This window comes from Cynocephalus volans, chromosome 9 (genome assembly GCF_027409185.1).
Source record: "Cynocephalus volans isolate mCynVol1 chromosome 9, mCynVol1.pri, whole genome shotgun sequence".
In the NCBI taxonomy this organism is placed as follows: domain Eukaryota; kingdom Metazoa; phylum Chordata; class Mammalia; order Dermoptera; family Cynocephalidae; genus Cynocephalus; species Cynocephalus volans.
In genome coordinates, this window is record NC_084468.1 from 129022451 (window position 1) to 129046104 (window position 23654).

The window sequence follows — 23654 nt, forward strand, 5'->3', positions numbered from 1 at the left end:
TGTATCTCACATTTGGCTGTTATGAGTGTGCAAATGTATTGGAAGACAGGTAAGAAAGAAATTACAGAAAAAAGACGAAAAACATATTGAGAGATATAATTTAAAATCTCCCAAAACCAAATCCTGTAGTTTACCTCAAAACTTCACGCACTTCACTCAACTCAAACATCAGGCCGTTTCTTTGAAGCAGCTTATAATAAATTTAAGACATATAACACCACACTCTCTTACAATGGGACTGAGAAATTTGTGTGTGGAAACTATCTGAAGGAATGTCGAAAAAAAATGATGTCAAGGCATGCAGATATCATATGCTTTCCAGCATCTATTCGATCTATGACCCCTGCTGAGTTGATAGGGAAGAGGCATGTCACAGTTGTAGAAAAAAGAGTCACACAGTAAATCAAAGTCTGCGTGAATAAGCCTTTGGAAATTTTCACTGTCATCAGAAGGGCATCTTCCTGACGGTGTGACCTCATTTCAAACATTACAGTAACTATTACAGAGCTGTATTGCACAAAAGGTGGTGCAGGGAAAGCATGTTTGCTTTTTTGTCACTTACTATGACTGTTTCCTGTGTTAGGAAAAAAAAAAGGTACCAAAATACTGTACCACCCCTGGCAGAAACCAATGAAGTATGTTTTGGAAATTATGCTCTTGTCAAATACATTTTAAGGCACTTAAACAGGTATATCATATTTTTGTGTAAAAAAATAAAATATGCATCGAAGCAACATTCACAAGCACAAGTTCTCAGAACTGTTTGTATGTACAATCCTGTACACATGTACATTGCTACAGAAAGTGCGTCTCCTTCGTTATACTGTCGGCCTCGTCAGCTTCACTCCCTGAAAGAAAGGAAAACATGGTGTTCAGAGTAGGACAGGATCCATTAGCAAAGTGAAAACATCGATTAATACTAGGTAATTTATGCCACTAGAAGGAAGAAGAGGCCCACCCAGATAGCATTACATAGCCAAGAATTCAAACCTCTGGATATAAACAGATTCACCTGCCCACTTCACTGGCCAGCAGACCTTGCCATCTGCCCCCAGCCCAGCCTGGCTACTCCTACAGTTCTGCTGTGTGCTAGATGGTGGCTGTGGGACTTAATCAGTATTGTTTGCAAAGTGAAGGAGGCATTCAGGGATACCCTGAGGATGGGCTCTTTGTATTTATTTTAGTGGTCAAATGCCAAGCATAAATATTCTGGGCCTTCTGTATTATTCTCAGTTAGCCAGTGACCTCCTGGTTTGGAGTGGTTTCTATATAAAGGGAAAACAAACAGCATTGTCCAGTTTAGTCTCCCTTTTGAAAATGCTTTTGTTACTCTGTAGAATAAATTGCAGAGCTTTTAAACACCTAGAGGGAAGACTAATTAAAACCACAATGAGATATCATCTCATCCCAGTTAGAATGGCTATTACCAACAAGACAGAAAATAACAAATGCTGGTGAGCGTGTGGAGAAAAGAACTCTCCTACATAGTTGGTAGGAGTGTAAATTGGTACAACTATTGTGGAAAACTATGGAAGTTCCCTAGAGAACTAAAAATAGATCTACCTTACGACCCAGCTATCCCACTGCTGGGCATATACCCAATGACAATGAAATCAAATATCAAAAAGATACCTGAACTCCCATGTTCATCTCAGTACTACTCATGATAGCCATGAGATGAAATCAACCTAAATGTCCATTGATAGATGAATGGATTAAAAAACTGGGGTATGTAAACACAATGGAATACTATTCGGCTATTAACAAAAAAAAAGATATCCTGTCATTTGCAGCAACATGGACGGAAGTGGAAACCATCATGTTAAGTGAAGTAAGTCAGGCAGAAAGAGACAAATACCACGTGATATCACTCATATGTGGAATCTAAAAAAAAGTGGCTCTCATACAAGTAGAGAGTAGGATAATAGTTACCAGAGGCTGGGAGGGGAGGGTTTTGGGGGAAGGAGAAGTGGATCAACAGGCACAAAGCTGTGCTGTCTACCCTAAGCGAATCATTGTGCACACATGCGTTTATTGAAACAACACACTGTACTGCACAAATATGCACAAATGAATGTTAAAATATTTTTAATAAAAAAAAGAAAAATTCATTGTCATTAATTGCTTTATACTATGACTTCATATTATTGATAAGAATATTAGGATTTCCAAATAATTTTCTTCATTTTGTCCAAATTTATATGCACAAATTCCGACTGACAATGCACATACACATTGATGAACTTAAGCGTAAATATAAATGGAAGTTTTCAAAGGGGATAATTAGTAAAGGAGAGAAAAAGGTACTAAATTGGTCCTCTCCTAACTCTGAGCAGGAAGCTCACAGCCGAAGTAGTACCCAGCGCAGAACAGGAATCACTAACACGCTGTTAAACAACTGAATTAGCGAACATGTTGGATGGGCTAAACTTCCCAGGTAGGCTTCTGGGGGCTTTTGAAAAGTGATGTTATATTTCTCTCTGGAGTGTCATTGTGATGCTGGGGGAAGATTTTGGGGGCCAAATAGACCAGGGTTCAAGTCTTAACTCCAGCACTGACTGAACTGTCCACATGCCCTTGGGGAAGTTGCTCAACTCTCTGAGCCTCCTAACCTGTAAAATGGGGAGAGCAAAGCCTGCTATGAACATCGTGACGGACAGTAATGAACCACAATGACAGCAACAATAGTTATAGCAGCTGCCTTTTACCAAGCTCCTGCCACACAACCCTCTACACCTTTAGGGTGTAGATATTATCATTAGTCACATAGTGGCAGAAAATGAGGTGCAGAGAAGTGATGTATGCCAAGGTCACACAGTGAGAAAGTGGTAGAGCTGGAAGCCTGTGTTCTGAGCCCAGGCAGGCTGGCTCAAGATCCATACTCTGAACCAGGGAAAGGGTGGGATGTGCTTAGCACACACGCAGCTCAATAGGTGGTACTGTGGCCATTCCATTTTTAGGATATTAATGACATGACATAGGGCACTTTCTCATTGGATGTCTCTTCTTCCTACACATCTCCTGATAACAGTTGCTGCCTCATGTACAAGACAAAAATAAGTCCTGGGCAGGTTCAAGCCACGGAGAAGGAGGCAGCTCTGTGAGTGCCACCATGGTTATATGCATCATCTAAATGTCTTGTGACTCACCCAGTTGACTTTATTTTGATTGATAACTTAGGAAGTCAAATCCACAAATATTTAATATGTAAAAAGACTCTGAGCTAAGGGTGGACTCCTTTGCTACTTAATTATTTTTTTAATGCCTAAACACAGTTTGTACTAAGAAGTTATTATGTATCTAGAACATTTTTTTTAAAAGTAGGCATTTAGATAAAGCCAGGTTCTATCATAATGACAAAGGCATGTGAAATTAGGACATGCATTAAAGATTGGGTGGGGCTAAAATGATGTGCCCAGAGTGGAGGGGGTAGGTATTTTGAGTACATTTACTGAACTTTTACCCCATGCAATATGTCCTTCAGTATGAGTGAATTTAAAAAAAAGCCTTTTAAAACTGCATAATTGTCTTCTTTAATAATTTAAAATGTTTAATCCTCAACTGTCCTGTTCAAATTAAAATGGATCAATGCCCCATTACTACTATATTTAGTTAAGAAACTATGTACCTGAGAATGAGGATATGTAGCAAAAACTGAAGTGGACAAATAGTTCAGATTCAGCAACAGCATTTCAATCTAATTTGGATACAAATAAGATCTTTCTAGAGCCTTACCTTCTGCCTTGACACCATCCATGACTTTATTGTTGGCACCAACACACTTCCCAGGAGGATCTGGGCTGGGTGGTAGATGAGCAAGGGCACAGATATTAAAGAGAGATACTCGTGGCCTGCAAACACAATCTTCAGCATTGGAACTCCTGGGGACCAAAGAAGACAGAAAACCCAGAGGCAAATTCAGTCTGTCATCAAATTCACGACATGTTCCATTGAAATCAGAACTTTGGAACAGGTTATTACCATACCATTTCCCGGTATGTATTCACAGAATTGAAACGGGAAGGTCTCAAATAAGTCACCAAATCTTTCTATCTTTCTCTCACTAAATAAAGCTGTGACTAGAATAGATTAAAGTGAAAAGGTGGTCAGTGTTCAAGGGCACTGATAACTCTTACTGCAAATTAGCAGCCTGTCTAACAAGGAGAAGAGAGAAGATTGCGTGTAGTGGAGTTGCTTTAAGAAGGCTGAAAAATATTGGTAAGGAGAGGTTAAAAATGAATCTCCTCTTGCTTAGTGGTGAGACAGTCTGTTGGTCTTCAGGGAGCCCTTTCTGGAACATTTCAAAGCCCCAAAGCTCACTTTTGAGAGTTGAAAGGATTTGGTAAGATAACGTATGGTATATACTGCTCTAAGTAGGAGGGTACTTTACTCAAATGAACACTTAACAAACGGTTTGCATGTTCTCTTTGCCAAGGATCTTTTTTTTTTTTTTGTCTTTTTCGTGACCGGCACTCAGCCAGTGAGTGGACCGGCCATTCATATATAGGATCCGAACCTGCGGCGGGAGCGTTGCCGCGCTCCCAGCGCCTCTTTGCCAAGGATCTCTAAGTGCTTTACAATCATCAAGCAAGGCTCATGCAATTTTGTGAATGGCAGGTGAATTGTAAAATCAGTGCTGAATGTTTAAACCCCACAGTGGAAGTTTTAATGGAACTCAGATAAATGAATACTACTTTGCAAGTCTACCATTGTATTATACCAAGGGCAGGGTGTGTATATTTTAGAAGCCGCTGCCCATAGAACATCCCTTTTTGAGATTCTGTAACTAATAAAATTCAGATACTAGCAGTTCAGCTATTATTACCAATTGTTTTGATATGGCCACAGTCTTCAGAATTGCTGTGTCCATATGTCAGCTTTTTCAAATGAACAGATTTAATAGCTTAGCTTTCTTCTTGTTTCTCTGAGAACGACCTCTGAAAGGAACTCAGCTCCTAAATGTGCACAATGATGGCATATAAATAACTTTTTATTATAACACAACAAGCAAGGCTTGGCTTTTTCAATTATTTTTACCTTCTAATAAATTTCAAACCTTTATGCAAAAATGTATTTCATGGCTGCTTTCTTTTTCACAGCCGCACATATCATTGCCGTAAACTGAAAACACTTAACTCTTCCCAAACACAGTCTCTTAGAGCTTCCAAAATACATGTTTAGATTTTTGCAGTTTCTATCTTCACACTAATATAAAAAAACAAAATAAAAGAGTTTTCCTTTTTTTTTTCTAAATAATAAACTTAAAAATTCATTTATTGTTGAAAAGTAGCATCTGATACTACAGTTTTGGAAAGTTACTAAGATGAGAAAATATTAAGACCTGAATACAACTCCTCCTGTTTCCAAAAAAGGGTATTCATTCCTTGGCCCAAAGGGATGGTGCTAAGAAATTGGGAGATGGGGGTGGAGCAAAAGTGAGGCTAAAGGGAGAAGTGATAGAAGTATGAAGATATTTTGTCCCTAAAAATAACCAAAATTCAAGGACTGTGGCTACTGGACTAAATCACCTGAGTTATTTTTTCTTGGCTGAGATTCTGGGCTCCACGTCATCTTCAAGCTTAAGTGGGCTCAGAAGCGAAGCCATAGAGAAAGCATCATGTACTGCTGCTACAATAAGTATACAAAAATGGATTGCAATATATTCAAGATATCTAAATGTGAGCAACATCAGAAACTCACTTTAATGTGATCAAGTAAGTACACAAAGTCAGCAATAACAGCCGTAGTAATGGTCAGTGCATACCAAGTGCTTAATGGGCATCGTATTCTGGCAAGTGCTTTCCCATGATAACTGAACCAAGCCTCACAATAACCCTGGAGGGCAGTGAAAACTACCACTTTCACCATGTCACTGATGCGGAAACTGAAGCCCCTAACCTTCCCCAGTGGTGGAGTCCAAACTGCAACTCAGGCAACATGAATTTCTAGTTCTGTGTCAGGCACGGTCGGTTCCAGATGCCATGACACTGCAGCATATGGCATCGAAGCAGAAAAGGGCCTGGTATGCAGAACGCTTTCTCACCCAGCCGTCCTTTTGGAACTCCTTCCCTTTGAAGTCCTCCCAGAAGCACTTCCAGGGGCAGCAGACCTCGTCAAACTCCCCTGCTACCCACACCAGGATTTCCCTATGATTTCACAGTGGCAAGCGAGCCCCTGTTTCAAAGACATAGCCAAGTCTTGACCCTCAAGAAGCTTTTAGTATGTAAGTGACCTCTACCTTCTTTGGGCACTAATCCCCAACTGTATGAAGCTCTCTCCGGCCCTGCACTGGTTCTTCAGCTCTTATCTCTCATTTTCAAACACACCCTTCTGTACACTGCTCTCAAGAGGGGGCTCCCACTCCCTGCAAGGTTCTGCCAATAGGGGCACTAGGGGAAGGCTGGAGAAGGAGGAGGGATTTCTTTCCAGGTGCTTGGGCTCCCTTCCCGCTACAGCACCCTCAGGACATGGGCACTTAGCTCCAGCCTGTAACTCACTGTGTCCCAAAGAGCCACGAGCACCAGAGGGGCAGCACTCTTCCTCTGAGTCCCCGCTCTGCTGCTTCCTCCTCCAAGCTTCTAGGTTCTGAGAAGCCCAACTTCTTCTCTTTGTCCCCCCAGCTCCAGCTACTTGCTGCAGTTATCACTCCTGTTTCCTCACTGTCCCCTTTTCCCTTTTCAGTTTCTAACACTGTTTAATCAATTCCGTACACAGTGGTCCCTCAGTGTCCATGAGGGATTGGTTCCAGGACCTCCCATGGATACCCAAATCTGCGGATGTTCACGTCCCTTATAACAAATGGCGTAGCACTTGCATATAATCTACACGCCTTCTCCTGTATACTTCAAAGCATCTCTAGATTACGTATAATGATAATAATAATAATACCTAATGCAATGTAAATGCTAGGTAAGTGGTTGTTACACTGTATCATTTAAGGAATAATAACAAGGACAAAAAGTCTATACATGTTCAGTACAGACGTTAATTTTTTTCCCCAAATATTTTCAGTTCAAGGTCGGTTGAGTCCACAGATGTGGAACCCATGAGTACAGAGGGCTGGCTGTATTGAAAGGATGGATTCTGTTTTCCTGACTGACTGTAGTGGCCCTTTCCTTACTTGGCCTTGTATGATAGTCATTTGCCTTATTTCTAAAAGAGAAGGGATCCACGATAACTTGCAGCTGCTGCATACATTTGTCAAATTAAATAGAAATTTCTCCCCACCACTTTATTTGCCTGCAATACCTTCTCGCTAGTCATTAATCAAATTTCCTACTACTAACCTCCCAAGTGACTAATGTTAAAAATATGATTGAAAATAATATATCAGCGAAATAAAACTTAGCTTCCAGTCATCAAAGCTTAAGTCTCTCTTATGTGTCCTCTGTATATTACTCTCATGTGATGGGGTCACAAGTCAATCACTCAGCAGGAGCAGGGGCATTTCAGCGATTCAAGTTGTATGTTATGTGTTTGGGAAACCTTTACTTTCCCTTGGTCTTAAAACCTACCTTACTTATAAATCACTAAATAATCTACTTTCCTTTTCAGTTATTACAGTTTCTTCTCAATCTCCTGTTTATCTCAACCTTTCTTTTTTCCTGCTCTCTTTCAGTCTCTTCCCCACCTCCCCTCCCTGCAATACTAGCAGAGCTTCTACTCAGCACATTTTCATTTTCTCCAAGGTCAAAGTAAAAAGAGGAGGTGGGATAGGCAGAACGAGAGTTAACTTTTCCACGTTAGAGTGTCCCATGCTATGGCGGCAATCATTTGGAAGCAGTGAGTTTAATATCTGTTTAGGGCATCTTTGCCATGTTCCCAGCATTAGCTGGGCAACAACTGGAAACTCAATAGAGATAGGCTGGGAACCTGCTAAGAACCATTGCACTTTCCATACTGTGATTTCTATTACCTGGCCATGAATTTGGCAAAATTTGATCTTCATGTCAAATCAGAGAAAACTAGCTGTACCTCTTATTCCAGAAGCAGCTTCTGTTCTCTTCACTCGCTCTGATAATTCACTTGATCACTCACTCATTCATTCAATTAGCACTCATCTGGAAAGGGCTAGGTATGCCGGGAAGGGAAGCAGGATGTGATGTAACCCTGCACTTACGTAACTTATTGGGCATGTGGGTGACCACTCACACCTCTGTCCCCATCACCTTCCTTCAGGGCACCGTTAGCTCTCAGTTGCAGTTCCCACACTGTCTCCAGATCCATCTTTCTGCCTTCAGGCTTGTCCTGTCCAAGCCATTTCCCACTCTGCAACCAGAATGAACACCTGAAGTGCAAATCTGATTATGTCAAATCACACAAGAGTTTATCACACAGGAGTGATAAGTGTGGTGTATAAGGACTTCATGACCTGGCCCGTGACTTTTGCCCTTCCTCCTTCTAAATCTCACTACTCTTCTGCTCTTTGACCTCTGTGGTCAGCCACGAAGAGCACCTTGTGGCTCCTCCCACCCATCCTTGCCCATGCACCATGCTCTGTCTCCCCTCCAGACCTCTGTACCTGGGCTTCTGGTGCCTAAAATGCCCATCGCCCACTTCTTGACCTGCCCAACTCCTCTGGATCCTTTAGCCCTCAGTTCTTAAATCTCCTCCTCTGGGAAGCCATCCTCAAAAAGTTCCACGGCTGGCCTTTAAATCCTTTCTATTCCATGCTTGTCTATGCTGGGGCATTCCAGCCTCGCGTTCACTGCATTTATTATCATCGCCTGTTTCTTGTGTGTACCTCTCTCACCAAGCTGTGAGCTTCGTAGTCAGTGACTGTTTCTTCTTCATCTTTGAGCATACAGTAGGTGCTCAAAAGGAATGTGTTGAATGAATAGGTTTGAATTTTTCCAGATTTTATCATCAAGTTGGTATGCAGACTATCACTCCATTTTCACTACATTCGTTAATTAGAACAACAAAAAAGCAATAATTAAAAAACCCAAACAAACTTACTAGAAAGAGTTTTCTTTTTAAAGTAAAATTTAAATATAGGACTCTTTTCATCTTGCTATCACTGCAGTAATATAAATGAAGCAAATTAATTTTAATGCTCCCAGGTACTGATTCTGTGTCACCATGGTTGACAGGATTCAACTAGACTTTATGAGATGGCATTTGACTTTATGGAAGTGAACACTATGCACGCATTTACAATTTTACAGGGACTTTAAGCTGTCATGCTGAAAAATGTTTATAAAACATTAATCAAAAAATGCCTCTTTAATACAATGCATTGTCTGAAAGATGTTAGGAGGCACATATTGTAAATGGATTCTTTTTCTGACTAAAGTAATTTCCACCAAAAGCATTTCCCCATTGCTCTACAAGTACACTGCGTGGATAGATAAAGAGCACTCTTTCAGCACATTACTACCTGATCCAAACACTTGGGAAATCACTAATGTACAGCATGCCATATTTCCATGTCACACATGACACATTTGTCTAAAATTATCCAACAGAGTTTGACACTGCAGCATATTCCATAAGCACAGCTTTCAACTGACATCTGCCAAGTAGGAACTTCAAGTAAGAGCTTTCTTCTTCTAACAAGCAAGTAAGGGTTTTCTTTTATCCTATACCCAGGATGGAAAGGATAAAACAATACCTACAAGAACATTTTTTTCCCCGTTTTAAATATGTCTATTTCATGTTCTCTGAATTAGAAAATTCCCTTTGTATCAGTGTGCAAGTTTCAGCCATTACTACTTTCTATTGGATGAACAGTTTTTTATTTTTCCTTAAGAAACAGACATTCCCCTTCCTAGATTAAATATAGAGTTTTATTTAACCCCCACTGAAGCTGCTCTATTGTTCACAACATAAAAACTACCTGCTTCACATCAATCACTGTTACAGGTTACTTACTTGAAGGTGCACAATGTTCCCACCATCCACTCATTCATTCTTTCATTCAAAAGATACATTTGGGGCCTCTGCTATATGTGAATTACTGCCCTAGGTGCTGAGAATATAGGAGACTAACACAGACAAGGTCCCTGTACTCTTGGTTGCTGCTTTCTGGTAGCTCTTGCCTGACCACATCAGCTTCCCAGATGAGTCACTGAGTGAGTGCCACACAGCCCCATGCAGCCCCTACTGTCACTAGCTTACCCAGTTCCTATAGCTCAAGGCTTGGGGATCATATCTGACAAATCCCATTTGTCATTCTGCCTCTCGATAAAGCCACCACATTCTGTAGATTCTTTCTTCATTTACCATTTCCCCTCAGTTTTCACTGCCATCTTCCTAATTTAATTCCTCATAAAATCAAGCCAAGATTATATATGTACAGCCTCTGACACAACTGCCTGTCTTCAGACTCTTACCCTCATCAGTCCTACCAGCCACAGCAGATTAATCTTCCCCAAACCCCCATTAATTAAGCCAGTACCCTGCTCAAGGACTGCAATGACTCTCCAGTGCCCATTCATCAACTCCTCTGACCATTCAACTTCAGTAAAAAACAATTATTACTACCACCATTTTGTAGGTACTACTGCATGCTGAGGACTTTGCCTGCATTATCTCATTTAATCCTTACAACAGCCCTTGTATGCAGGAGGTGGCAATTTTCCCATTTAAAGATAAGGAAACTGAGGGTTAGAGCAGTTAAGCAACTTGCCAAACTCATACACCTGGTCGGTGGTAGAGACAGAATTGGACCTTAGTGGGTTTACTTTTAATCACTGAGCTATGTTGACTGCAGTAAACCAAACTTTCAGTTGCCAATTGCTGTCACTGGCTTAGGCCTGGCACCTTCTTGTCTGTGTAAAAGGGGAGCCCTGCCTGGATCTTGTCCTTTCTCTGTACGTACCTGAGTTCCCTTCACTGAGGCTCAGTTTTGCGTTTTTCTCCACCTTGAAGGTGGCTTTCCTATTGATTTCTTCATCTTTCAAAGAATGAAGGCATTCTTCCCAGGCGCATCACATAATCAAGCTTTCTATTACGTCACCATTATTTTCCTTTGTGTAGATTTTGGCTTCCCCTACACATAGGCAAAGTATTCACATATTATATTTTTCTTTTAATCTCCTGCAATGCCTAAGCATGGGGCTGCTACTCAATACATCAATGATTGGTTATTGAAGAATAGGTGCTAAAGTAATGTTTCCTATGTTGAAAAAGATAGGATTTAGAACAAATGCTAGTTTCTTCACTAGACATTAAGGAGCATACATTCACACACCCCTCTAGGAGAGGATTGTATTTCATAGGGTGAAAATATATTTGATGTAACAGGAAGGGAAGAAACTGGACAAAGGAAAATGAGATTTAAAATGAGTATCAAACTGTGGAGTAAGAGAGGAAATGTATTGAAAAACACCCTTTGTGTCTTCTGAAGTCTAACACTGCACTTGCTATCCCATTTAGCTGGGAGATAGCATACTCCAATCACTTGGATCATTTCCTGTCTTTCAAAGATTCATTTGCCTGAATTCACATGACTTGTTTTCCATTTAAATGCTTTCTCAGATTTTTCACTGAGTTCTGGAGAGAGCTGCTGGCAATCTGGAATCCAGTTGCTTCTTTCCTCGGTTGCCATGGTGATTTCCCACTTTTGTTTAGTTTGTTCTTAGTTAGAAACATCCATAAGTTTACTATCCAAATGTCCTACACATTGTTGCTTGAATTCTCTCTCTTCCTCCTTACTGAATCTCTCAGAAAAGCTCAGTTTGTCTTTAAATGTCATTGGGATAGATGGTCTCTTCAATCATAATGCAATCCAGGAAGGCAGTTGGTGTTTGAGGAACACAGCCACTCTTTCCAGACATCACTAAATGCTGATCTCTGTGTCCCTTATGCACCACACAGGCCTGTGTGTGCAAATACACACACGCACCCAGACTTTCTTTACAGAAACAAGAGTCACAGAAAGTCAAGGTCACTGCCACTGATTTATCTCAATTTCTAAACAAAGGGGCAACTATACAGTTTCTAGAGCATGAAATAATGCCATGATAAGATACAACAACAATTTTGAAATTTGGTTAGAAAAGGCTTTCTCAGTTAGGATTGTCCTAAAGTAAACTAATTTTCACTAATAATAGCTGTTGTTTCATGCAGGGATTTACCATTTATTATATCTGGTAGCCTACAAGAGGCTGTACAGTATAAGAAACCTGGTGCAGGAGTTAAGAGTCCTAGGTTTGAATCCCATGTCTACCGTTTGTTACCTATGTGACCTGGGTTGGGTAAATTGTTTACTCTCAGTTTTAACATCTGTTATTTATAGGGCTTTTTAAAAAAATTAAAGAGTAAGTGAAATAATAGACAATGTCTGGCATATAGTAAGTATTCATCCAGTTTGTGCCAGATGTACTTCTAGGTGTAGTGAATACATTCACAAAACTCCCTGCCCTCATAGAGCTTGCATTCTTACTCATTTAATAGGAAGAGAAGATATAGAACACCATGCCAAAGCTAGGCAAAGAGCAAATTCCACCCAATAACAAACTCAAGGCACAGGGCAGTGAGAAAATGCTGTGGAAAAACATTGTTAGGCAAAAGGGATTCCGTGAACAGTTAGGTTATTCTAATTTTTCTCTTCCCCTTGCAGAGGGTGTAAAAAGAAAAGCCACCGCTTCCGGGTTGATGTGTACGCTGTCTGTCAGAGGCCTGCTGGATCAGTCCAGCATTACCCTATACTGTGGCTTTTTGGTTCAGCCGGTGTTTAGCTCCTGGAATTCCATTCTGGTTTTAACCCCAGCCCTTCTAGAACCAAATCCATTCTGGAACCTTCTGAAGGCTGGCAAGTCAACTTTCTGCAGAGTTCCCCAGAAAGGGCAACAGGATGTCCCAGATCATGTGACTTGCTCTCATTGTCCCTCATCTAAATGACTGGTCTTTTGCTCAAATTCTCTGAGATATTTTAATATGCAGATTGTGCTGTCTTACCCTTACCAGTGATTTACATTTCACTTACTTCCCTGTTCTTTTCAGTCCTTCTATCTTTAGCTGAAAACTCCTGCCATACTATCTTTGGTATGGCCTTGCCACAGCATCAGAGCCTCTACTGTTTCTTCCTGAGATAGAGAAGAAAACATTTTTACCCTTTTTATACAAAGAGTCATCCAAAGTGAGGTGCAGTGAATTCGAGCTGTCTAGCAGTTTTCTCAGTGTCCCAGAGTTGGGTTCACGGAATCCAAGGAGATTTAGCATTCCCAAATTGCTGAATACAAATCCAACAGCAGCAGCTCTGGGGTGTCTGACACATCCCCTTTGCTACACCAGTGGCAGAAAACACAGGATAATCTTGAACCAGTTTAACAGATATGTACAAATGGAAACTTAATTTCCAACCTCTGGAGCCTGCAAAATGTCATATGGTTATCTCTGTAGGTAGTATATGAGAGGGAAAGGGTCACTTTGAAATCCACACAGGAGATGTGAGCCCAACCTGTGACACAAACTGGAGCCAAACATTCTCTCTGGCCGGGAAGGGACTGCTTTCCCATTGAACCTGAGCATCACTCTGCTGCCACTGCCCCGCTCTACAATTAGAGTTTAAGCTCAGATTTCTTTTCATGTGTAGTGAGGAGCCAAATGCTAAATAGATGTTTGTGTAAAACTTTCCTAAGAGACTTATTATCCTTCCTTCATATTTCAAAACTGGAATTCAAAAATATTCCTTTATCCAAAAAGAAGACAGGCCCTGAAGAGGAAAAAAATGAACTAATATAGGGTTACAAACTAGATGTCCAAGGCCATTATTCAGAGAAAGAAATGATCTTTCTAGTAATCAAGATCTTAAGAAAAAAGACAGCAGTGTTCATGTTTCAGTCTTTCAGCAATCACACCTTACACTCAGAAGCCATGTCTGGAGTTCATGATATTTTTGGTCTTCATTTGCTGTGGGTAATGCAGAATACTTATTGTAGCGAATGTTCACACAGTGCCTACTACGTGCCAGGCACTGTTCTGAGAGTGTACAAACAGCTCACTCACCTCTCAAATCCACAAGGTGAGTAAAGCTACCGTTACCGTCCCCATTATTCAGACAAGGACATTGAGGCAGAGAGTAAATAAAAACTTGCCCAAGGCCGCACACAGCTAGCAACGGGATGCAGGCTGGATGTGAAGCGAGACAGACTGGTTCCAGTCTGTGTTCTTCACCTCACCTTGTGCCTGAAAAACCTGAAATGGTAATTTGGCAGAGGACTCAGCAGCCCTAGAAAAGGATGCTTGATAATATCAACATAGAATGATGGAGGGTAAAAACATAAGGAAAATAATATTTACATAATATTCTCATGTAAAATATTACATAATTAATGTAATCTGAAAGGAAGAGAGGTACCCTTTCAACAAAGGTGCTTATGGTCTGGTGGACTTCTACTTGCTTTGAATAAAGTTTAGTTGACCATTTTCAGTCCATTAAGAAAATTAAAGATTGCGTTTTAGCCTTCATTACTATAATCCTATCACTTTGTTGAAAGTTTTATGTAAATAAAGATGCAGAAAAAGAGAGCAAAATGAGCAGCTGGTTCTATTTCTGTTTTGAAACAGGTATGTTCTGATGGAAAAAGATGTTTAATGAATGGCCTGAGCCAACTCACCAGATGCTGACAATGAAACATTTAACTCCACCAATTGAAGGTTTCTGCCTCAGAAGACAGTACACCCTCACCTGCCTGACAGCATTGTAGAAGTAATTAGCAAACGGGGAATTCAGGAATGAATTAGAGAACTGAGCCATGCAAGCTTCATTCAAACACTGGCTGTGTCTTCTGGGAGGGGCCATTATATTTATTATATTTACAAGGTGGAAAGGAAGTAGTGAGGTTACTTTTCTACTTTTCTAGGCTGTGAGTGAAGAGCTGTTAGTCCTCTAATGAGACAATCTGGCTAATGTTCACAATCACAGGATGTGAAAACATCAAAAACAGAATGAGAATTTCACATGACAAAAATAATACAAGGTCATAAGAATATATTTAACACGATCACCAACACAGAACTGGCCCGTCTGACTGACTCTGGAAAGCCTCGTCTAAGTTTACAGAATTTTTTAGAAGTGTTTTTGTATAAATGAAGAAAAACTCTTCAAACTTTTAAGTCTGCGGCCAAGAGAAGCTAATGGTGTGACATGATTCTGCCATCAGCCCCACCACCTAGACTTAGTCTTCCCTAAAATGTTGCATAGATAATCTTTTCAGTAGACAGTGGAACTTCCAGAAGGCTTCCAAATCTTAGTGAGATGGTAAATGTGGGTAAGCTATGACCCAAATGCACATTAACTATTTTAAATTTACATTTTTGTTTTGTTTTGTTTTGTCAACATGGCTTTATTCATCTTCTGGCATTTTCTTCTTGATGGTACCGTGTTTATGGCAAACAAAAGCCTCAGAAGAGATGTCTTCTGACGTAAATGAAAAGGCAGTTTTGATTTGGGGATTAAATATCAGAGTTATTTGTTCTTAGATCCACCTCTCTTAAAAAGGTTGACTCAGACTTCTGTGGTTTATCTTGCTTAGATGATGTCCTGATAACCTATTCCTGACCTTTATTCTCAATGATACAAAAATTTGGCAGTTACGACCTCATTTAGAAGACTTCTAGGAGAGGAAGAAATGAAGAAAACCCTAAAAGTCATTTCTGGAAATAATGATGTTTTTCTCATCTCCTCAATGTTCTCTGAATATTGATTTTTGACATTATTTTGGTTTTCACAAATCAATACAAACAAATGGTCAATTCTGTTAACAAATGCGTAGGTATAATGCTACCTCACATTCTTTCTGGAGCACAGTAGCACACAAATGCATACAAATACAGCAAGCTAGTTAATGAGGTGGTTCTCAAATTCAGCTGCACATTAGGGTCACCCAGGTGCTTTTAAAAAATAGGACGCCTCAGTCTATGCTGAGAGATTGAGTTCATAGGTGTCGGGGATGGGTCCTGGCATCATTATTGCTGGACAACTCCCAGGAGGATCTAATGTGAGCCAGGTTAAAAAACCAGTTCTGGTAAGAAGGAGGAACAAGAGGACTCTGAAGGTAGACAGATCAGCCATGGTGTGCTGGCTCTGCCATCTACTCACTGTATGAACTAGGATGAGTTACTTGACCTCCCCGAGGCTTGGTCAATAGGACCAATAATAGCTATTCTGCACAGTTGCTGTGAAGACTACATGACATCATCAGGCAAGTTAAGTGCCTAATATAGTGTCTTACAAATAGTAGGTACCAAATAAATGCCAGGCCCTTCTTTTAATGTTTCAAAGTGGCTTCACATGTAGTTTCTGATTTAATGTCCACCTCAACTTTGAGATAAGAGAAATATATGGGCTTGCAAGTTTGGATGTCTATAGGTCTGGCTGATTTAGACTTTCATGTCATGTCATTATCAACATAATTCCATATCCTCTCTATCCTCTGCAGAATTCCAGGCTCTCAGTCCTCAGAGCTCTTTTCTCCTCTGTCACCATGCTCTCTTAATGATCTCATCCAGTCTGATAGCTTAAAATAACATCTACAGACAGAACACTCCAGTCTGGATCAGAATTCCAGCGTCCACTGGATGTCGAAAAGACATCTCAAACTTAGCATGTTCAAAGTCGAACTCTTGATCTGCTCCCACGTCCCTCTCCCACCACTAAAGTCTGCGCCTCTGTAGTCTTCCCTAATCCAGTAAACGGCAACTCCATCCTTACAGCTCCTCAGGCCAAACATCTTTAATTCCTCTTTTTCTGACATACACACCCAATTTGCCAAGGATTCCTATTCTTCTCATCCCTCCCACCACTATTACCTTTGACCAAACCACCCTAAGCTCTCGTCTCGATTAAAGCCTCTTAACTGGTCTTCCTGTTTCTCACTGCTTCCCCCTCCCACCCACCTAAGCCCAGTCTATTTTTAACAGAGCGGCCACAGGGATCCTTTCAAAGTGGAAGTGGGATCTTGTCACTTGTCCATTCAAAACCCTCCAGTGGCTGCCTCTCTTGTTCTGAGTAAGAGGTAAGTCCTTCCAGTGGCCCAACACAATGTTGGGCTAGCACAATGTTGCAGGCCCCCTCTCCCATTACCTTTCAGCACATCTCCTCTATCTCTCCCTCACTCATTCTGCCCCAGCACCTGCTGCCTCTCTCTTCCTCCAACATGCCAAGCACACTGTTGCCTCAGGTCCTTTGCCTGCACTGTTCCTTCTAGTTGGAATCTCCTTCCCGTAAATACCCACTCGCTTGTTCCCTCTTGCCTTCAGGTCTTTCATCCACCGTGCCCTTTAAGCCCGAAGCCTTCCCACCTCCACCCTGGCACTCTTTACTCTCCTTTCTGGTTTTATTTTTCTCCATCTCATCACCATCTGATGTGCTATATATTTGTGTTTGTCTGCTTATCCCCACTAGAACGGAGGCCAGATAAGGTCAAGAACTTTTTTGTGTGCAGTTCACTGGTGTACATCTTGGGCCTAGAACAGGGCCTGGCACATAGTAGGCACCAAATAAACACTTGTAGTATAAATGAATGAACGAAGGCAGTACACTGTGTTTTAAACCTATCTTTTCCTTGGCGTCTTGTAGAGAAAACCTGCAGCAAAGGTACTCTGGGAAGCATCACAGCTACGGTTTCATTAACATGCTCAGCTTTAGTATGGATGACATTCCAAACCAGCTGGCTTCCTGGGGCCCAGGAATCTTTTGAGTTGGGTCCAATTTTATATTTCCTCCTACCCCCAGGGTAACTTGTCAAAAACCTATGGGGTACCTACAGCTTTAAAAAGTGGGCAGTTACCTTTAATTTCTGGCTAGAGTTGCTTGGATGGGGCTGTAAATGGGGACACAGAGCGGGTGTGTTTCCCTTGCTTTGCAGATTCAGGTTCATCTATTCTTTACTGTAAAGAAGCACGAAGCTGGTTGGCATTGACTACACACAACCTGGTTTATAGTGTCTGGTTCAATTAAGGGAACTGCTGGGAAGAGACACGACCAAATAAATAATTAGAGAGATGCAACTCTGAAAGTACAATTGTTATTCATGGATCTCCGTTTGCAAGTTGAAATTGAGAGATAAAACTTCAAGTATATGGGATCTCCTGGGTAAGACTTTTCACTTCAAACACAGTAAACAAGTGTTTTGTGATGCACACTTTAGTACTGCTAGAGGCAAACTTCCTAAATATTAATAATAGCAATAATAATGAAACCCCTCTGCAACTGACAGCGAGTGCCCAGATGAACAGTGAGTACTGGGAAATAGGCTGTTGCTGGCTCTCCTGGACCTAGAAAAGGCCTCCCCAGAAAGGGCAAGCTCCAGAACAGAATGTATTTCTCCCAATTCTTGTGAAGTTTCCCTTTCAGAAGCATGAAGTGTATATGGCTTAGGGCACATGAGTTGATTATTAATGTGTAAAATTAATCTCTTTAGATCTACTTCTATGATATGGTGTTTTTTAGTTTGAAATAAATATGAAACTATGGAATTAGAAGCTTCTAACACAAAGAGCTGTCATTAAGAAGTGTATAGTGATAAGGACTCGGTATACAGTTTGAGGTGCCACTGCACAATGTGTGAGATTTCTCATGTGTCCTTGCCATTGAGCTGCCGGTCACAACTGCAGGTGGAGCTCAGCTACAGAGAACCTGACACATGGAAACACCTTGCCCTTTTGCCCCTGCTCCATCACTCAGACTGAGCGAGCAGCAGATGGCTGACATGCCACTCCTAGGCATTTCTAGACAACTGGGAGGTGGGAAAGGGAGGACATAGGCCTTCATGATAGAGAGTGGGTTTAAATCCTCACTATGTCACCTGCCAGCTATGTGATCAAGTGATCTTACCTGAATCCCCTTCAGGTTCCACATCTGCTCAAAATGAGATTAAAATAACTATCTTAAAGGGTGGTTAGAGGTTTCAAGGAGACAGTATATGTGAAGTACCTAGTACAGTGCCTGGCATAGAGTGAGTACTCCCAAAATGATAGCTATTAGGACTGTTGTTGTTGTTGTTAGAAGAAGAATTATAAAACAGTATTGTGGGGCTCAAATTTAGTAGTCAATAGGACTAACCAGGGAAGGGTTATTGAAATCATTGAGGATGAGGTCTGAAGCACTCATAAAATTTTGAAAATTGTGACTGCTGAGGACTGCCATGGGAACTGAAACTTCCTACCTCAGATGCTACCAAAACCTCCACTGGCCTTCGTCTCTTTACAAGTACTCTTGACAAGTGCTCATAATTATATTTGGTCTGAGCCCCTTTCAGAGCACTAACTTCTGGAAAGCAATGATTCCATCTCCTATTTCCTTTTTTTATCTTTCCACAGTATTTATTGCATTGTGAGAGTTTTTGAAAAATTGTATATATTTCTTTTCATAAAGGGATTTACATAAGGATAACTTTCGAATAGTAGGCATTCTGAAATTATTTTAAATATGCTTCAATTTTACCCTCAGCTTGCCATAGTCTTAAAGAAAGCAAGCTCCACTTCTGGAGTGAGTGCTAGGTGGTTTTCTTTTGTTCAGGTTATACCTTATGAAATATCAGCATACTTCTACATTGCAATGCTGTGGTTTGACCACATGGTACAAAGGGAACTCAAAGGGCATCTGAATTTAGGCAAAAATATGGGAACTCCAGCTACAGGTTAGAAAAACTGGAGTCAGGTTTTCATCCTTTCTAGTCCAGACCACAATATCATATACTGCTACCATGGAATGAGGAAGTGAATGATTCCTGGAAATCAGGGGCAGGTACCAAGTTGATTTCTTAAAACAAATTTTATTGCTTATTTTTATACAATACTTAGTAGTGTGCTACGAGTATTTATGTTCTAAGTATCTCCTTTTGGTGAAAGATGGGATAAAAAGTACTTAAAAGTGGGGTATGCCGGGGCAAGGCTAAAGCACAAAAACAACCACCAACCATACAGAGTTGACCCAAACTGGTTCCCACCATCATCAAAAAGCACTCACACAAAACCTGACTGAATATTCTGTTAGGTCAAAAGCTTCCCTAAGAACCTGGGGGTATGAGCCAGCACCTCTGGAAGCTGAGAGATGATTGTGGATGTGGGCAACGGGGTGGCTTTCACACTTTAATGTGCATAATACCTTCTTTTGAAGTGTGTTACAAATATCGGACTCCAGGGTCTTACCCTTAAAAAATCTGAATTGGTAGGCCTGAGCAAAGGCCCAGTAATCTGTTTATTTATGTGTTTATTTTTTAGGAAGCAATTTGCTATAATTTTGAGGGCCATCCTTTGAGAAATGCTGATATTATGGTATCTACCTGAAGGGCTCAAGATTCTAAGCCTTTCAGAATCAAAGAATTATGAAGGGCCCAGAGATCACCTAGGACTGAGAGGTTCCACAGCACAGGGCTCTTTCTGCAGAACCTCACTATAGCTCAGCATGGTGACTAACAGTTAAGTCTGGGCTTGAGTTCTGGCTCTGCCACTTGGGACCATGTGACTTGGGCAAGTTATTGATCATTCTGGAACTTCACTTTCCTCATCTGGGGTGATTGTGGAAGTCATGTGAGCTGGTGCATGTAAAGTCATGTGAGCTGGTCACTTTTGGGAAGTGACCTATGTTGGTCCTACCTCAGTTCCAGACTCTCTCTGGCAGATAATGTGTAGTGGTAAAAGAAGTTTAAGGTAGGTAAAGGTTAGTTCTACCCCCACAACCTTGCCTACAGATTTTAATAAAAGCAAGCTAAACCCATACGGGTATTTTTTAATGCAACATGCACTAGCAGTCAAGCACAGAAACAGTTTATGCATGCTATCCTGTAAACTGGCAGTCCCAACTCTGACCTTTCAAGTGCTCTCATAGCCCTGCATGAGAGGGTCTCTCAAAGCACACACAGCCACATTCAAGAACAGGATTCACTGACCCTTCCAGTCAGCCTCAGGCAACCACAGATTCCCTCTAACAGTAGCTGGACATAAAACTGCATAGGATCAAGCCTCCAGCACATCCCTGAGGATTTCACATTCAGGCCATGGCATTTGCTGGATTGTTTTAGCAAGTGAGAGGTGTTTCTAAAGTTTTTAGGCAGACTGCATATCTAAGAAAACCAATTTATTACCTTTATCATGCAAATTAACAAGTCAGTAATTTCACCAATCAAAACCTGTTTGTGAATTCCTTATGCTAATTAGTAAAGTCTCCTGTTGATAAAGATAAATAAAAGTATTTGTTGTAGCTGCCTCTGGAGTATTTCCCTTCTGATAAAACTGTAGCTGATCACTACAATAAAGCTTTTCCATTAGAGCAACTGGCTGTCCCTGGTGCTGAAGTTTAAACTAACTAGTACATGCATAATCACCACAATGTCAACACAAAATTATTTTAAAGTAAATTATTTCATGTAACTAGCACTTAGCACAATGTTTGCCTATCGAATACCCAATTAATGTTAGCTGTTATTATTATTGAAAATATTTTGAATAAATCAACAAAAGATAGAAACTCTGCTATATAAGCTGAATAAAATAAGAATCTAAATGAAAGTATCTTATTTTACACAGATCACGAATTACTCTAAGTCTTAATTTAGCTCTGGTTCCTACATGGTATCAGAAATTTGGGTTCAGTGAAAAAGTGACAGCAGAAGCCAAAAGCCTACATGGTAACTATCTGAGGAAGGACATGAAACCTTCTCACTAAGTGAGGTATAAAGCAAAAATTTTCAGACCTTGGATTATGACCCACGAGTGAGTTACAAAATCAATTGTGGATCATGTCGTAAAATCTATCTCTAAATCTAGGTTGTGGTTAAAAAACGCTTGCCAATCCCTGGTATAGAAAACATGGAGGAAGAGGAAAAGCTTGGGGGTGTGAGGGCACTGGTCATTCAGGCAAACATCTGGTATATCATCAAGATGAACAATACTTGAAGGTCAGGCTGGGGATCCTTCAAAGAACTTTTATTATCTACTTGCTGCCTAGAATCATGGGGACTTCCTGACTTTTGATTACAAAGTCTAGATAGGCTAGCAATGATTTTCAGACATTAATTTTTAATTTAGAATTAAAAATCCAGAACAAAATAGTCCACAAACCTCTGAGGAACTTAAGTGTACCACTTTGAGAATTTACATTTCTCCCTTTCTTCATGTGGATCAGAAAACAGCACAAAATTACAGACACTCCTTCATTTTTCTTCTGCATGGTGGTAAAATCTACTGGGTCCAAAATTTCAGAGGTATCTTTAAGAATATGTCAGACGGTATAGGCCCCCAAAACTGCCTTTCCTTACATAACTGTAACTCTAGAGGCAATCTGCAGGACAGAAACATATTTACAGCTATACTCCAAAGACAGTCTTCTATTTTCTGTCTTTAATCTGGATTTCTGTTTCCACTTTAATAGATTACTATCATACAGCACTTTGGCTCTTAGTTTGCAAGAATGGACAGTGTTGCCTCATGAAAGGTAAGGCTGACTTACTAAGACCCGCTTTAAATAGAATACAACATTTTGTAAATAATAAAGAAAATATAATGAATGTCTGATCAAGATGGCAGAACAGATGGTACCCAGAGTCACCCTCTCCCACAATCAACCAATTTGCAACTATTGAAAAGCAGCGACTGCCAAGATGGGGCCTCAGCCACACCCCTCTGAAGTATGCATCCAGCCCAGCCATGTCCAAGCTGCCGCTGGAAGCCTCCTGGGCTCCCCTGCCAGAATGAGGGGGGGTGCCATGGGTCTTGAAAACACCCCCTTCCTCTTCCTCCCACCCTATCCTCCTCTCCTTTTTCCTCTCCCCCTCTCCTCCCAACTGCTCTGCAACAACATCTTAGAATGTAAAAAAATAAAAAATAAAAAATAAAAATAATTAAAAAGAAAAAGAAAATATAAGTAATGAGTGCCAGTTTATGACTGGACCACATGGAAATATATGTTTATGGGAACAATTATAGATGTTAAGTACAATATTTTAAAACTATCTTGTAACCAACAATGTAAACAGAAGTAATCTTAGTTAAAACCATTAATAAAACAATTCAAACCCATGCCAAGATCAAACATTTACAATACTTGGAACCAGTATAGCACTTTTTGGTCTTCAAATTGCTTTCATATCTTATAATCCAATGCAGTTCTAGAAGTCTGGAGACCTGGAATCTAGTCTCTGTTAGATATATAACCTAGGATAAGTTTATTTATTTATTTATTTTTATTGTTTTTTACAATCTAAGATGTTGCAGAGCAGTGGGAGCGAGGGGGAGAAGGGAAGGGAGAGAAGGATAGGGTGGGAGGAGGAAGAAGGGGGCATGGTTAGGCTTATGGCACTCGCCTCATTCCAGCAGGGGAGCCCAGAGAGCTTCTGGGTATGGCTCAGTCATCGCTGGGCTAGATGCAGACATCTTTGGAGCTCAGTGGTTGCTGCTGAGCTGGGTGCACAGGTCGGGGGAGCATGGCTGAGGCCCTCAGTCTCTCACTGCACTGGCTTGGGAGCCCAGGGCACTTTTGGTGACAGCTCGGTGGTCATCGCAAGGCTGGGTGTGGACATCGGTGGGGCATGGGTGAGACCCTCGGCCCTACCCCACCCTGGCTTGGGAGCCCAGGTGGCTTCCAGTCCTTCTGGGTTTTATAGGTGTTCTTTGGTGGTGCTAGACCTTTACTGGTTAATATCAGGACTGTGTCTCTGGTCTGTGGGTATTTTGTTTTTTCTTTCATTTCTGTGTTGGATTATTTG

The 23654-nt window shown here is 40.9% G+C and overlaps 1 protein-coding gene across 5 annotated transcripts in view; it reads right to left on the reverse strand.

Annotated features, from left to right (window-relative positions):
• Positions 1-795: 795 nt before the first annotated feature.
• SLC10A7 (solute carrier family 10 member 7) overlaps positions 796-23654 on the reverse strand; it is a 264504-nt gene continuing 241645 nt past the window's right edge. For 4 of the 5 annotated variants that reach the window (XM_063108334.1, XM_063108336.1, XM_063108337.1 and 1 more), the window contains 2 exons: positions 3736-3881; positions 796-848 (listed from right to left, as the gene is read on the reverse strand). In XM_063108334.1, the coding sequence (XP_062964404.1) occupies positions 819-848; positions 3736-3881 (176 nt within the window). In that variant the 3' untranslated portion in view covers positions 796-818. Of the gene's footprint in view, positions 849-1229; positions 1266-3735; positions 3882-23654 lie in introns of those variants that run through there. The other variant, XM_063108333.1, reaches the window with a different exon arrangement.